Genomic DNA, 14,460 nt, shown 5'->3' on the forward strand with positions numbered 1-14,460 from the left:
CAGTGTGACGCAACTTTTTTACCAGACTGACAAGCGGAAGACACGGATGAGCATTCGGAGGCTGTCATGCAGAGACGGCCCGCTGGCAGGCTCTCCTCTGCTGGCAGAGCCCAAACAACTGCATCTGAGCTATGGCACAGTGGGTGGCAAAGAAGCCCAGTCACACACTGCATGGAGTAAGAGCCAGGCAGTCGCACACTCGCAGGACTGGCATCATGATAGAGAGCCACTAAAGGATGCTGAGAGATGGCGCAATGATGGAGGGCACAGGCGGTCATGGGTGTCAGTGCTGGTACTGCCAAGCAGTGAGGCACCCTGAGGAAAGCTGTCTACCCTGGCAGGAGAGATGTAAACAAATAACCAAAACTAGATGTTGAGAGAGAAATGGGATGGTGGAATTTCAGGAGGCACTAAACACACACACACACACACACACACACGTCCTGGTAGTGTGGACAGTGACAGGAACAGGGACTCTGCTGGTCAGTGGGTCCACAACATACAGAGATCTTGTAGATGGACACTTTTGTCTTGTTGATTTTTTCACCCTTTTGAGCAAAGGTAATGCTCAGAAGGCATGCAGTCTTACCTGAAGCACTTTCTTTTTCCAAGAGAAACACTAAATGAAGGCACAAAAACTACTGCACAGACGTGTAAATAAGGGATTAAATATGTCTTGGGTGAGATCCATGTGTGCAAAATGCCCAGCCAGAACTTAATGTGTTTGCCAAATGTAAATTTAGTCTAATTGTTTGCTGGCAAACATCTCTAATGTTTATAATTATCCTATAAGTCAGTTTGAAAATCTAGGTAGGACTCCGTATTTTAACTTTTAGCAGTAAACACACACAGACAGACAGACAGACAGACAGACAGACACACACACACACACACACGCACACACACAGACTTTACTTCCATCTAGATCACATTTTTTCACTAAAATCCTTGACTGGGTCCACTTCTGCTGCTGCCCATTGTGTGTGCACTCGTCCAAACTCATTTCTGCGATTCCTGCCATAACTGCTAATAAATCAGAAGACTTAAGTTACCAAGAGAAGTGTGTACATGTTTGTGTGTGTGTGCGTGTGTCTGTGTGTGTGTGTGTGTGTATTTGGGTTCATACCCAATATCCAAGAGCCCAAAACACACTCCCTCCCTTCATTACTCCAAAATACGCCGTGATGTCATGGTCTGAAAAATGATAGCAATTAATCAGCGCTACTGAATCTGATCCACCCGACTAATCACAATTACACAAAAGTCCCAGGCCTGGTAACTCCAGTCCCTTCTGCATTGAAGACTTAGAGAAGGCAATGCGCAGAGACCAGGGGAGGAATAGAAGGAACCTGGAGCAAGTTAAACTGTACAGGCCTCTAGTTATAATGGCTGTTTTTTTGGCTGTCTGAGTCTGATTGTATGAAATTATGAGTTAAAAGTTCACATCAAATTAAATTCAGCAGAGCGGAGACTGGGCGCAGGTTGCGCTAATGTTGCTAATGCTGTTAAGAGCGTCTCTGGCCAATGGTCCATGGTGGCCGGGGTCCACTGCAGGCCCACGGTGGAGACTGTAAATAACAGACAGGCAGACTACGGCAGCGCGGCTCGCGGCTCTAATGCCGGGAACGTCAAGGGGACCGAACTTTGACCTTCTCGGTCAAATTCCTCTCCCCCCCTTCATCTTATTTATGCCGTTGTCCAGAACACCATGAGGAGAAGCGAGCATAAGGAACAAACACACCCAAGACAGAAAAACAGCTCATTTTTGTCATTATGGTTCTGCGAAAACACAAGATAACAGAAGCTATGGGCTGAAAGTGGGGAAAAAGCAACTGAAAATGGGCCTTTCCAGAACAAACTTGGAAAAGTGCCCATTATAGTAATAGAAATCCAAGCCCTGTATTTCCCATAGGTGTTCGTACACCCCTTTAGCTGAGGCCCTGGGCCTGGAGCCTGGGCGCAGTAACCAGTCATAATGACAAGAAAATGGACACAGATCCAGACGGTTCACACAATATCCAGATCAAAGAAGGGCAGGGCCGAGGAACTTCCAAAGAGCAGGCCAACAATCAGAGAGAAGAGTGAATGACAAGCATGAATGCAGGCCAGGGAGGGAAGAAACACACTAATACACACGCAGGTTACATTAGGGGAACTGACCACATGCAAGACATGAGGTCACATGCAAATACGTGTGTGTGTGTGTGTGTGTGTAGTCCAGTGTGTGCTTTCCTACATGTCTGTGTTCAAAGATGGGCATGGAATGCTTTAGTGTTTGAGAGCTGAACTGATTTCAAAATACCTAATAAGTCAGGCCTAGTAAGTATGCTTATATGTGGGATCACGTATAAGTGTGTGAGTGCGGAAACAGGGTAAGGTGTGTAATAGTGCGTCTAATATAGTGTGTGCATACTGAACTATTAGTATTGGGATACATGTGCATACATCTCCGGTTCTTTGTGTGTGTGTCACATATGCACACAAGAATCAGGACTCTCACCAGAGGCTCTTTACTCTTGACGAGTCTGATGATCTTCACTGAATCTTCATCATCATCAATGTCGTCTGGCAGAGGAGGAAGCTGAGGCTCGTAAGTCTTCTGAGCCACAGTGTCATGGACTGACAGCAAACTCTGGAAATGGAGAAAAAGAATCAAACGTACACACACACACACACACACACACACACACACACACACACACACACACACACAGACACTCACAGTAGTGACAAAGTCATTATCTGATTTGGTATTCCTAATCAAAAGTGTCTTGCTACTGCAGGCATCTGTCTGAGTGCTACATGATGAATCCCCCTGCTCAGAAGCCTGCTTCACATTAGTCCCTCCTACTGACAAATAAAGCTCTTTTTAAATGGATTACTCTCACTATTTCATTACAATCTGCTCTGGCATGCTTCTCTGTTCAAAAATACAAGAGTTTAAATTTTCCTTTTGGAACAGAACACCGAGACAGCTATCCATGAGAGGTTTTGTAGTAATAGATCTCAAGGGTATGCCATGTGAATGGTGTGTGCGTGCGCACATATGCGTGCTTTCAAAAGATCCTTCTGTATACAGACAACAGATAATGTAGTTCATAGTCATCTTCAATGTTTCACAAAACCAATCCCAGAGAAATAAGACAAGGTACAAAAAGTGAAGGGATGATGACTTCTAGAGATTTATTAGTCAGACTCTTCAACAAGTCTGAATAACAATGGCCAGAAAGCTGAAACAGCATTCTCTTTCTCTCTCCTCCCCTGAGGTTTTGCCTCTCACTTCTACAATAACAACATCTCCCGGTCATGTGCCACAGATTAAATAAAAGAAAAACAAAAAACAAAAAACAAAACACGATGATGATGTGGGGGCAGGGGGGAGAGAGAGAGAGAGAGAGAGAGAGAGAGAGAGAGAGGGAGAGAGGGAGCGAGAGTCTATTTCATGACATGGGCTCAAGCTCTAGAACACCACTCAAGATGTGGCTAAAGACAAGCAGATGGGAAAGGAGTGGAAGACTCGGGCTCGAACAGAGTGAAAAAGGTGACGTGTTCAGAAAACCCAACACACTGTAGGTGAGTTTAAGAGCTCAAATGCACCGAGAACCTGCCACTGCTGAGCAAACATTAAAGAAAACAAAATCAATTTAGGCTTTAGGTATACCAAATTTAATCAGGTATTTCTATGTATAGGAATCATTTAAAATCTCCAGCTCTACCAATTCTGAACCAAAGCACAAGGGTCTAGCTGTTTTTCCATTAGACTTTTCTCCTTCACCTTAATGGCCTTTTCTTTACATTTTATATTCTATCTTTTTATATTTTTGTTCAACTATTTTAGGTGGCACAGAAAATATGAATAATAAATGGAAAACCAGCTTCATGAACATCATAAATGTTATAAAAGAAATTATAAAATAAACAGAAATTTGGTCCGGGTTTCCGATGGCAGGCCTCTCCTGACGCACATGCTCGAGTACGTGCCTTTGCAGTAGTGCTTTTCTGCGAGTATATCTGCTCCTGCTACAGACTACCTGCTCTGAACTCTACTTCTACAGATCTCTCCTGGATGAGTAGATACTAGCTTACTTTTGACTGGTCCACAGAATTAAAAAAAACGACTGAACCGCTGCTGCACTGCGTTTGAATTCGTGGAGCAAGTATTAACATAAAAAAAAACTTCACTGTTTTTAATTTTTAAAAGCAAAAGCTGGGTGACTGTTCAACACCAACTCAGTCTTCAGTGCATCAGATGTCATCTGCACTGTTAATACTCGGACTGTCTACAACAACCGACAACCTTACAGAATCATCAATCAAATCTTCCCATATTGGACAGTTCCCCAGGTCAAAATAATTTGCACATGATTAATCAGTCTCAGTGAACATGAATGACAATGACACAAATGTGTCTGAAATTGACGATTAAAGTTCTAAAAACATAGATAGTGCTGAAATTTCATGTCATATTTTTAGGAATCTTGGAAACGATTCTGTCCAATTGTGGCAAATGGCATCAGTTGCTAAAATCACACACATACAGAAACACACGAGCTTCCACGCACATTAACCTGTGCGCACGCACGCACGCACACACACACGCACACACACACACACACACACACACACACACACACACACACACACACACACACGATTCCTCCCCAGCACTATAACAGAGCTGCTCATGCAGCAAGTGCAAACACTCAGCAGTAACAGGACCACAGCACATTATACGGAGAAGTGAAGAAATGATCACGGAGCAAATATTCTGGAAGCATCCGGGCACTGAGCCTGTGCAGCCATGCTGCTTTATCTGCCCCACTTCCCTTCCATCTCTGTGGTGTGAAGGAAGAGGTGCCGCACTGGAGCTGGTGGGTAGCTGCAGCAGGCCATGTGTGCAGAAGGACAGGAGAGGGAGGAAGAAAGGTAGAGAAAGGCAGGGAGGGCGCATACACATGCACCGCACCGCCAAGAGATTTCCGGGAACGTTTTCCTATAAAAAATGTCCTATATGTGAGCCCGAGATGAATCTAATCTATACTCTGAAATTTCAGATAAGCAAAAGTGTATTATGATACTACTCTCACGCCAGTGAACAGAAGTGATGCAAAAAATGTTCCTTTGAAGCCTATATTAATTGACAGGATCTTGTGGTGTGAGAAATGGAGTGAGAGCACTCTACAAACCTCAGTCACTTGGTCATGCAGGTCACTGTTTTTGACAGAGAGGTGTGGGTTTTGTTTTTTTTGTTTTTTTTGACAGCAGTTGCTACTGCACTGAAATAAACACCTAAACTTAAAATGTCCATTTGTCTTAACAAAAAAGGCAGAATCTATCACCACCCACATCAAAACCCCCCAGCTTAAAGCCTCCCTCTCAAACAAGGCCATCCATCACTTGACCTCAGCACTTTAGCAAAGCAAAACACGACCATGTTCGGTCTACCTGCTCTGTCCAACCCCAGCTCAACTCTTATCAGTCAATCAATACAGTCCGCTCTCATTATCAACAGCATGGCTTATAAAATGCTTCTCTGTGAGGGCTCGTGTGGTTTTTTTTGTTGTTTTTTTCCTGTGTGTGCACGCGCGTGAGTGCGTGTGAGCATTAATGTGAGTATGCGTGTGCGAGCGTTCATTATCCTTGGTGGGCCTCTTGCAATAACAGATCATCAAGCCTTCTGAAATATAGTCCAAGGATACAGCTCTCATTAGTCAAAGGTTTGGGTGTAGGCAGGTTGTTTAAAAATGAGGGTTCCAACGACAAAGTCCCAAAGCACAGCACCACGTCCTTTAGAGAGGAACGCAGTTCTAAGCACACAAGCTAGAAAAGCATCTGCCTGCCTTGCGCCCCAGGGCATTCTAACATTTTGCACTTTCAGAACCAGGAAGCCATAATGGGTGCTTTCATCACTCTCAATATTGATCTTTACGAGGCTTTGAGTGAAATGTGTTTTTGCATGTGTGAATTATAAAAAGTCTCTTCAAGGGGAAGTGGGGGGTGGGGTTGTTTAAAAGGACTCTGATTTATGCCTGGTCTCAGGGAACAGATGATTTCCGACTTAATTGAAAGTGATACAGTTTAGTATCGCACAGAGATGGTATTCACGCTCACAGCTGCTTGTGTTTTACATACCCGACAAAACGGATCAGGAAGAGGAGAGAGGAAGATAAGCGAGACAGACAGAGACACAGTGAGGTAGAGAGACAGACAGACAGATCTACACGCAGCATGAAGAGGAGGGTTGCACATAGCAAAAGGAAGAGTGTGTTACAGTGAAGAGAGAGTGACTCAGCAAGAGCAAGAGAGTGCTACACACAGGGAAGCGAGAGAATGAGTTACAGTGAGAGAGGGGAGAGAATTAAACAGAGTGAGGTGGAGAGGCAGATTCACACATCAAAAGCAAGAGGGAGAAAGCCTTCTACACAGCAAGGACAGAGAGACAGACAAACAAGGAAAAGGCAACAGCAGCAAATTGTTACTTACCTCCATGTATGGATTTGACAGCAACTTGAGAAGTTCTTTGACCTCCGCATTAAGAGATGTAGCCTGAAGCTCCCGAGACACCTGCGAGGGGACAGAGACAGAAATGCATGGAAGCAGAGAGAGAGTCAGAGGCAGTCAAAAAGAGAGAGACAGAAGAAAAGAGGTAGAGACAGAAGAAAAGCCCACCGTTAGTCACGTCTATACATGAACACCCACACATTATGGCCCATGGGGTAGAAATGGCTCCCTTGTGGCAGGCTGCAGGTGGGAAGAGGCCAGAGGGTTAGTGTGTGTGAGAGATGCACGGCTCCAGTACGCATTGGAGAGGAGCTGAGGGATGAAGCTTTGCTCCTCAGCTGAAACTACGGGACGACCACTGGCCCACAACTGTACTCTACATCGAAGGTGTGGTGGGGGGGGAGTGAGTGTGTGCGTGAAAAAAAAAAAAAAAAAAAAGACACGGTCTAATAGATGTGTTAAAGAATAACCCCCATAGCCTCAGCAGCAGACGTTTTCCAGTGCTACTAAGCAACCCAATGGGAGGTGACAGTGCAGTGAGTAATAGCTACAGTGGCCCACAGAGACATATATAAACACACTCACTCATGCCGCCCCACACACAATGCGACTAAGGGAAAACAGCTTTGACTGCGGGGGCGATGAGCCAGGGCGAGGGGAGGCCACAGGTGCGGAGAGAGTAAACGGCCCCAGGGCCGCCGGCTTTGATAAACTGCTTTTACGCTGGCTGTGTGTGATGTGTGTGTAGTTGGTCTCAGGGTCAAAGTCATGACAGAGCAGCGTCCTTCAAGTATGCATCATGCTCCCAAACAGTTACCGCTCTGAAGACACTTGCTATATCTAACACACACACACACTCTCTCTCACACACACACACACTCTCACACTCACACACACTCTCACACTCACTCACACTCTCACACTCACTCACACTCTCACACTCACTCACACTCTCACACTCACTCACACACACACACATACCATGTGACCCTCTCAGAAATGACACAGGCATGGAGTCTCTGTAATCATAACAACCACTGACGAATGCTGCCATGTCGCAAGAGCCTTCCCATGAAACAGCATTCCTGCTTGATATATAGATGTGCATGTAATAAATATTTCTGAGCTTCTGTCTTCCAAGTGCAAAGATGTTTGCATCTCAACTCCCATGAACCACTACTGTCAACTCACCCCAGAGAATGATTTAGTTCTCAAAGGCTCTTATTCCATGCACAAAACCTTGCTTAAAATCAACAAGTCAAGCTCACCCAAAGACTAGGGTTTCCACTTTGTGTTGGCTTTCTCATCACAAACTCCCACCTGCTTGTGCAGACGTGAACAGGTGTCATACCCCCCAACACTTTCAGTTCTCACTCTGACACTCACACTCCTGTTCATCTTTCATTCACTTCACACAAGCGTGTCTCATTACAGCCACGTTCCAGCCGGAGTTTAGAGCTGTGTGTGAGAGGACACGCCCAAGCTCGCAGTGCCGGGGAACCGGGCACAGGTTATCGTTATCTTAAACTTATGAGCAGAGACTCCTAAATTCTTCAGTCGCTGACTGGCAAAGAGACTCTTTGCTGCCACTCTGTGGCCCAATCAGAAACTAAGCGCACATACCTCAATCGCATGGAAATGAAGACACACCTGAAGAGTGAAAGCGAGTAAATAATAAAGAGAAAAGAGACAGCGGTGAGAGGAAAGAATGTTCATACAAGTGAGTACCCTACCCTAGCAAGAGTGTGTGTGTGTGTGTGAGAGTGTGTGTGTGTGTGTGCGCGCGCGTGTGCGCGAGTGTGTGTGCACGCGCGTGTGCGTGCGAGAGAGAAAGTATAAAATGATCATAACTGAGGTCCCCCCCTGCAGGGGCAGTTCTAGACGGTGTCTCGGGCCAGACTGAGGTTTAAACGTAATTTTATGTTAAACTATAAATTAAGGGTCCATTAGCGAAACGTAACACCCCACTGAGCTGCAGTGGCTAACCAGCCGGAGCGTCCCGAGGAGCAGAGCGCGTCTTGCTACATGCAGGGCAGGACGAAAACGATACGCCTGCAAAAACACTGCCGCCGTTTTAAGTCATTTGGTAGCTTTGGCCATTTTCTTCTTTGATGGGCCGTGTTTGCGCACATGCCCACGCATGCACGCGCACACACATATCAGATTATCCTCTGACTGAGACGTTTAGGGACACGGAGATGAAGCGTAAATCTGAGGGTCGGATCTGAACTGAGAATTTTCCGGAGGGGGGCAGGATTTGCAGAAAACCAAGACGGCTGCCTGCCCCAGTGCTGTGGGATGGAAAACTTCAGGAAGCAGAAATGCGTCAAAGCTAATGGGCCCTCCTCGGCACGGCGCCGGGACCAGCCAGCGGAGGACAAACAGGCATCGGGGAACATGAAGGCCGACGCGCCTCTTCAACACATTATGGGAAAAAGGATCCAGAGGCTTCTGCAGTCAGTCACTAAACACCTGCAGAGCGTTTACCACACAGCAGCTGAGCAGGACGCACCAGCAGGGGAGGGTGGCAGAGACAGCCTCGAAGAGACCGGCGCCAGCCACACACCTCTGCCGACCCGTGCGTGGGCTTCCCCAGGGTGGCTTACTCCATGTTCTGGGTTCTTTACCGCGCTCTGATCAGATCCAGACTAAATTCCCATTATTTATAAAAGATGTGTGTGTGTGCGTGCGCGCGCGTGCGCTCGCACATGCGTGTGTGCATCAGTTGGCATGTTGATGTAGCACTCAGTTTACACTACGCAAAACACAGAGTATAAACGTTAAGTGTTTTATAATACAGATGACTAATGTTTTATACACACACACACACACACACACACACACACACACACACACGTGCTCATGCCTCATCTCGCTCTCTACTTGCTTTCCCTGACCCAGACATATATATCTATCCACTTTGTCCAAGTTCTCCACTGACACACTGATTACCAATGTCTCCCTCAACCTACACATACTGCAGAATGTGTGTTCATACTGGTTCATTTTTGGCTTTGTATACGAGCATCAAGGTTTTAAATCTTATGAGGGCAGCTACTGGAACCAAATGAAGGGAACACAGCAGCAGAGTGACATGTGAACTTCAGAAAACTAGACTAGTTGTGCTGCTGCATTCTGGACAAGTTGTAGAGGTCTGATGGCACAGAGCAAGACCAGCAAATAGTGAGTTGCAGTGGTCTAGCTTTGAAATGACAAGCACACTACACAAGCACCTGAGCAGCTTCCTTGCAGGCAGGCAGGCACGTACGCGCACACACTCTTGCATGCATGTTAGCATTTTCTACTTACACCTTGGGCGAGAGAGGTAGCTCTGTCCAGAACCGGAGTAGGGCAGCACTCCTCATACTGCTGCAACCTCTCGTGGATCTGAGAGAGAGATTCAGACAGAAAGGTGGAATGAGCACATGAATTAACATACATTCAGATTTATAAAAAAAAACAAAAAAATGTCCACGTGTTGCCGTGTTATCAAGAACCTTTCAAGGTATCTCTATAAACTTCTTCCTTTTAGTCCCATGAAACTGTTACCAGGACAACATTCCCTGTGGTATGACGCTACTACCAAATCTACTACTAATTTGTTATGTAAAATAATACGAGGCAGTATAGCAGTGAATCAGATCTGTTCTGCTACCAGGGGGACAAAATATTTACAAGGGGAGCAAGTATTTATTGGTCCTTAGGACAGGATCCACTGGACAACTCCAGAGTACAGGCATGTCAAACTGGACGCAACAGACGTCCATTCTGGGGGTAACAGAATGGAAAAGGATGATGGAGAGAACAAGTACACAGAGGGGGGTCTGCACACACACACACACACACACACACACACATACACACACACACCTCCCCCCCCCCCCCCCCGATCTCCATCTTCAGAAACAACTGTGATGAGGATCTTTTCTGCTAAAAAGCTTCACCTGCTTTTTGGGACTTGAGGACATGACCTCACTGTTTTTGCCTTTCACTATTCACTTTAGAGCTGCTTCCTAAGACAATCATGCTGTCTGCAAGACAGAGTGTGCAGAAGCTGAAACACACACACACACACACACAGCAGAGGAGGTCTGGAATGAGGTGTGCACCGCAGGATGGAACGTAACCGTTGAGTCCCGGTGCATTCCAAGGAGGGCCATCTGTTTAGGTGGTTGTAGCAGTGTTGGCCTACTTTAGGTCAGAATGAGATTAAACTCTTCTTTACAACTCGGGCTGGTCTCCAGCTACTTGCCTGAACCAGCCAACCAACACTTCAAATCTATTGCAAAAGCCTTATACAGGAGGAGGGCAGCGAGAAAGATAGCGTGAGAGGACGAGAGAGTGCGAGCATGAGAGAGCGCGCAAGAGAGAGACAGACAGACAAAGCAGAGACAAAATGAAGTTTATGAGAATTCCTGATGGTGAATAATCCCTTGTTCTTGGGATTCGCTAGGGTAAAAACTGTTGTAGAATACCATCTACATCCACCCAGACTAAAGTGGAGTCTTGGAATAGCCACTAATCCCTGAACCAACAGCCTAGTGGTGAACCCCAGTGAGAAAGGAAAACAGCACCCAGTCTGGCCTGTGCCACAGGGAGAAGAACTGGAATCTCATGGAGAAAGAAGAAGAAAAAAACCCAAGAAAGTAAAATGAGAAAGTACTCAACCAAGAATCTGGCAGGCTAAGAGAGCAACACGAGAAGAAAGATGAATGCAAACCAAAGAGGCCTGAAGAAACAAAAAAGCAAAACAAAGCTATGAAGCGAGAGAGATGAAGCAGAGGCTTGGAAAGGCAGTGGGGCGGACAGCCTTCGGCCCTGCTCCGTATCCATGGGCCGGCTCATAGCCCTGCCCCGTATCCATGCTCTTTTGAACGGCTTCAACCACCCTTCAACTGGGAGCGCCTGGCTGTATGCAGAGCAGCAGTATCGGGTAACTCTGCAGGCCTGAGCACAGAGGAGGCTACATCAGCATCCATCAACACCTCATCACCACAGCTAGAGAGGGCAGCCTCCACTGATCCTGGAACAGCCCTGAGTAAAGGGGCAGGAAGAGGCTGCACAGCTCGACTTTAAACTGACTGCCTGTATTCCTGTTTGCGTGTGGGGAGACACAAAGACAAAAACAAACAGACACACGTACGCATGCGTTTCTTCATTCCAGCTTTTTGATAAAAGAACACTGGTGGTCTGTCGTGGGCCACTTTAAAGAAGTAGTAGTGTTGGTGTGTGTGACAGTGCAACACTGTTAAATAACAGTTTTAGTGCGAGTGATAGTGAATAGTGTTAAGTAATAATATTTTAGAAAGGGCCAGAAACAAAAAAAAAAAAAAATCATCTTTGGTTATGCTGTTAGTTAACCTAAGCACACAATGTGAAATGAGTTTCCCCATCAGTCTCAGTAATATAAATATGAAATACAGTGAAAATGCAAAGACATATGTTGTGACAGAGGATTAGAGGCTGTCTGTTTTAACTGGTGATAAGAGAATGGGAAGGAGGGAAAAAAAAAAAAGTGTATAACCCCCCCCCCCACACACACAGACAGAAGGGGAACACCTTTACTATCAGACTCTGTTTACAACTTCACATTTCTAATATCCATTTTCACAGCTCATGAAGCTCAAGGCACGACAGCCAATTCCTGCACATGGCGCATTTATTAAGCACGCTCATTCACTAGATTTATGGAAGCTACTGGACTGTAAACAACAGCAGACAGAGCAGGGGAGCCAATCATAGCTGACAGGACTACTCTGGAGTCTGAACACTGGGCTGCAAGGATTTGGGGGGGGGTTGTTTGGGGTCTGGCTCGACGCTGTTACAGCTCTGTTCAGACAGCACATCTCCCCAAACAGGCGTAAAGCTGCAGAGGTCATGTGATCTGGAAATATGCTGCTCCTGTCGGGAATCCTAAACTTTTTCAGTACGCGAGAAGAATGTCCAAAACAAGAAGCATGGCCATAATGCTTACACTGCTATCTGCTTGAGGCAAAGCACGGACGGAAGAGAAAGTTTGGTACATCAGTCACACAGTTTGTATGGAGGTACAAATATATCCGTCTCTCATATGTACACTCGCACACAAAAGAAGGGGAGATGGGCAGAGAGCGAGCGAGCGCGTGCATCTGGAGTGCTACGCGCAGACAGGAGAAAGCGAGGAGTACGCCCCGGTGCACTCATGCATGCGTCTTCTAGTGTGCGTTACCTGCTATGACAGTGAATGCAGAGGTGTGGGGTTTCCCACATGACTCAGCATGGCCACAGCACCACTTTCAATAAATGCACAGCATTACACACCTAGCTGTGCTCACATGGGGCTTAGTCACTAATGCAGAGTGCTAAGATGAGACAGCCTAAAGGGGTGAACGCAGAGGAGAAATGTCGAACTGTGGACTGTGATACCACCGAGCTCTCTCTCTCTCTCTCGCTCTCTCTCACACACACACACACACACACACACACACACAGGCCAGCTACTTATACCAGGTCACATTCATTCATCGAACTCTCGTTGAGAAAGCACAATAACACATGCTCAGACATGAATGTAGAGTGGGAAAGAAGGCCTTCCCACTAATGTCAAGAAAATGATCGATCAACATGAAGAAAGTATAATAACTGTACATGACACAACGAGCTACTACATTTAGCCGGAGCACTATAGAAACTGCACAAGACATTGCACATAATAAAAAATAAATAAATCAGTAGCCTGAAACACACACAGGTGGACTGAGGACGACGCTCAGTGAGTGGGATCACACTGAACGATGCAAACTAAACTTGGCGTGCACGCATAAATCACGGGGCGTCCTTCAAGATGTTAATTAGGCTGATGACATAAGTGGCAGTGTTGCCGTCCCGCGCGGAATGCTAAACTAGCAGTGTGGGCACTTCCACACAGGCAGGGGAGCAGGCTGAACAGAATGGCGATCCAGATCCTCCTGATTGGCTCACTGCTGATACCACAATGGCACTGACCTCAGGCATGAGCAGTCGATCTCACAGATGCATCAGGCTTACGAGTAGAGTTTAGCACACAGCAGACATTAAAGGAGAACAGCTTCAGCATGCATAAACAAATGTGGGTACAAACACACTTACACACACAGGCATGTCTGAGTGTGCACCTGTGTTTGAACTCACAGCTCTGGTGAAAGAGCACAACAGTTCAGAGATGCTTCTTCTTTATGTTCCGGAATTAGACTGAAGAATAAGAGCAGAAATAACAGAGAGGACTAGTTGTTAAAATAAACAAAAACAAAACAAACCAAACAACCTCAACACTCGGTAATATGCACACATACACATAATGCATTGGCAACATAGCGTTACATACAGTGACGCCAGTGAAACCTTCTCAACTGTGTGGCGCAGGTAACAGGGGCCAAGAACAACTGCCCGAAACCAGATCACCTTAGATCCTGAAAACTGAGAAGAAATGTAATGAAATGGAAAGAAAAAAAATTGCAAAATAAGAAGCAAATAGAGTGAGAGGCAAAAGGAAGAGACTGCTAATTCCATCTGTGTGGAATGACAAAGTTCCTTTTTTGGGGTCGTTTCTGCATAGTTTCACGGTCAGGAAGACCTTGCCTTCCCCATCATTCCACTGGAACAGGGTCTGTATATTACGCTCGGCAGAGAGACACCAATTAGGCAGCTTGAACTCTATAAGGTGTCCAGATGTTCCAGGAGGGAATGTGCAGATGCTGGAGGGGAGGGCCTGAAAGCAGACCCGCCTGGAGAACCCGGAGAAACAACAGTCCAACAAAAGCAGACATTTTTGACCATTAACAATTAGTTTAAAAATGTATTTAAAATCTGAGATTAGAAGAAGGCAGAAGACCAGGCCTTCCAAACGCTCCCCTGTCCAGGGTGGCCTCTTTAGTGTGGGTACTGCTCCAGGACGGACTCCAAGTGCTCCCTCAGCTGTGTTCATAAACCACTTGGCCAGGC

At 46.1% G+C, this 14,460-nt stretch overlaps 1 protein-coding gene across 6 annotated transcripts in view; it reads right to left on the minus strand.

Annotated features, from left to right (window-relative positions):
• Nucleotides 1–14,460, minus strand: part of mpp7a (MAGUK p55 scaffold protein 7a) — a 91,743-nt gene that overhangs the window by 49,007 nt on the left and 28,276 nt on the right. For 5 of the 6 annotated variants that reach the window (XM_027021541.3, XM_027021539.3, XM_027021540.3 and 2 more), the window contains 3 exons: nucleotides 9,811–9,888; nucleotides 6,484–6,564; nucleotides 2,501–2,632 (listed from right to left, as the gene is read on the minus strand). In XM_027021541.3, the coding sequence (XP_026877342.2) occupies nucleotides 2,501–2,632; nucleotides 6,484–6,564; nucleotides 9,811–9,888 (291 nt within the window). The remainder of the gene's footprint in view (nucleotides 1–2,500; nucleotides 2,633–6,483; nucleotides 6,565–9,810; nucleotides 9,889–14,460) is intronic. The other variant, XM_027021542.3, reaches the window with a different exon arrangement.

The sequence above is a fragment of the Electrophorus electricus genome, chromosome 15 (genome assembly GCF_041902795.1).
Source record: "Electrophorus electricus isolate QZ-2024a chromosome 15, ASM4190279v1, whole genome shotgun sequence".
Lineage (NCBI taxonomy): Eukaryota > Metazoa > Chordata > Actinopteri > Gymnotiformes > Gymnotidae > Electrophorus > Electrophorus electricus.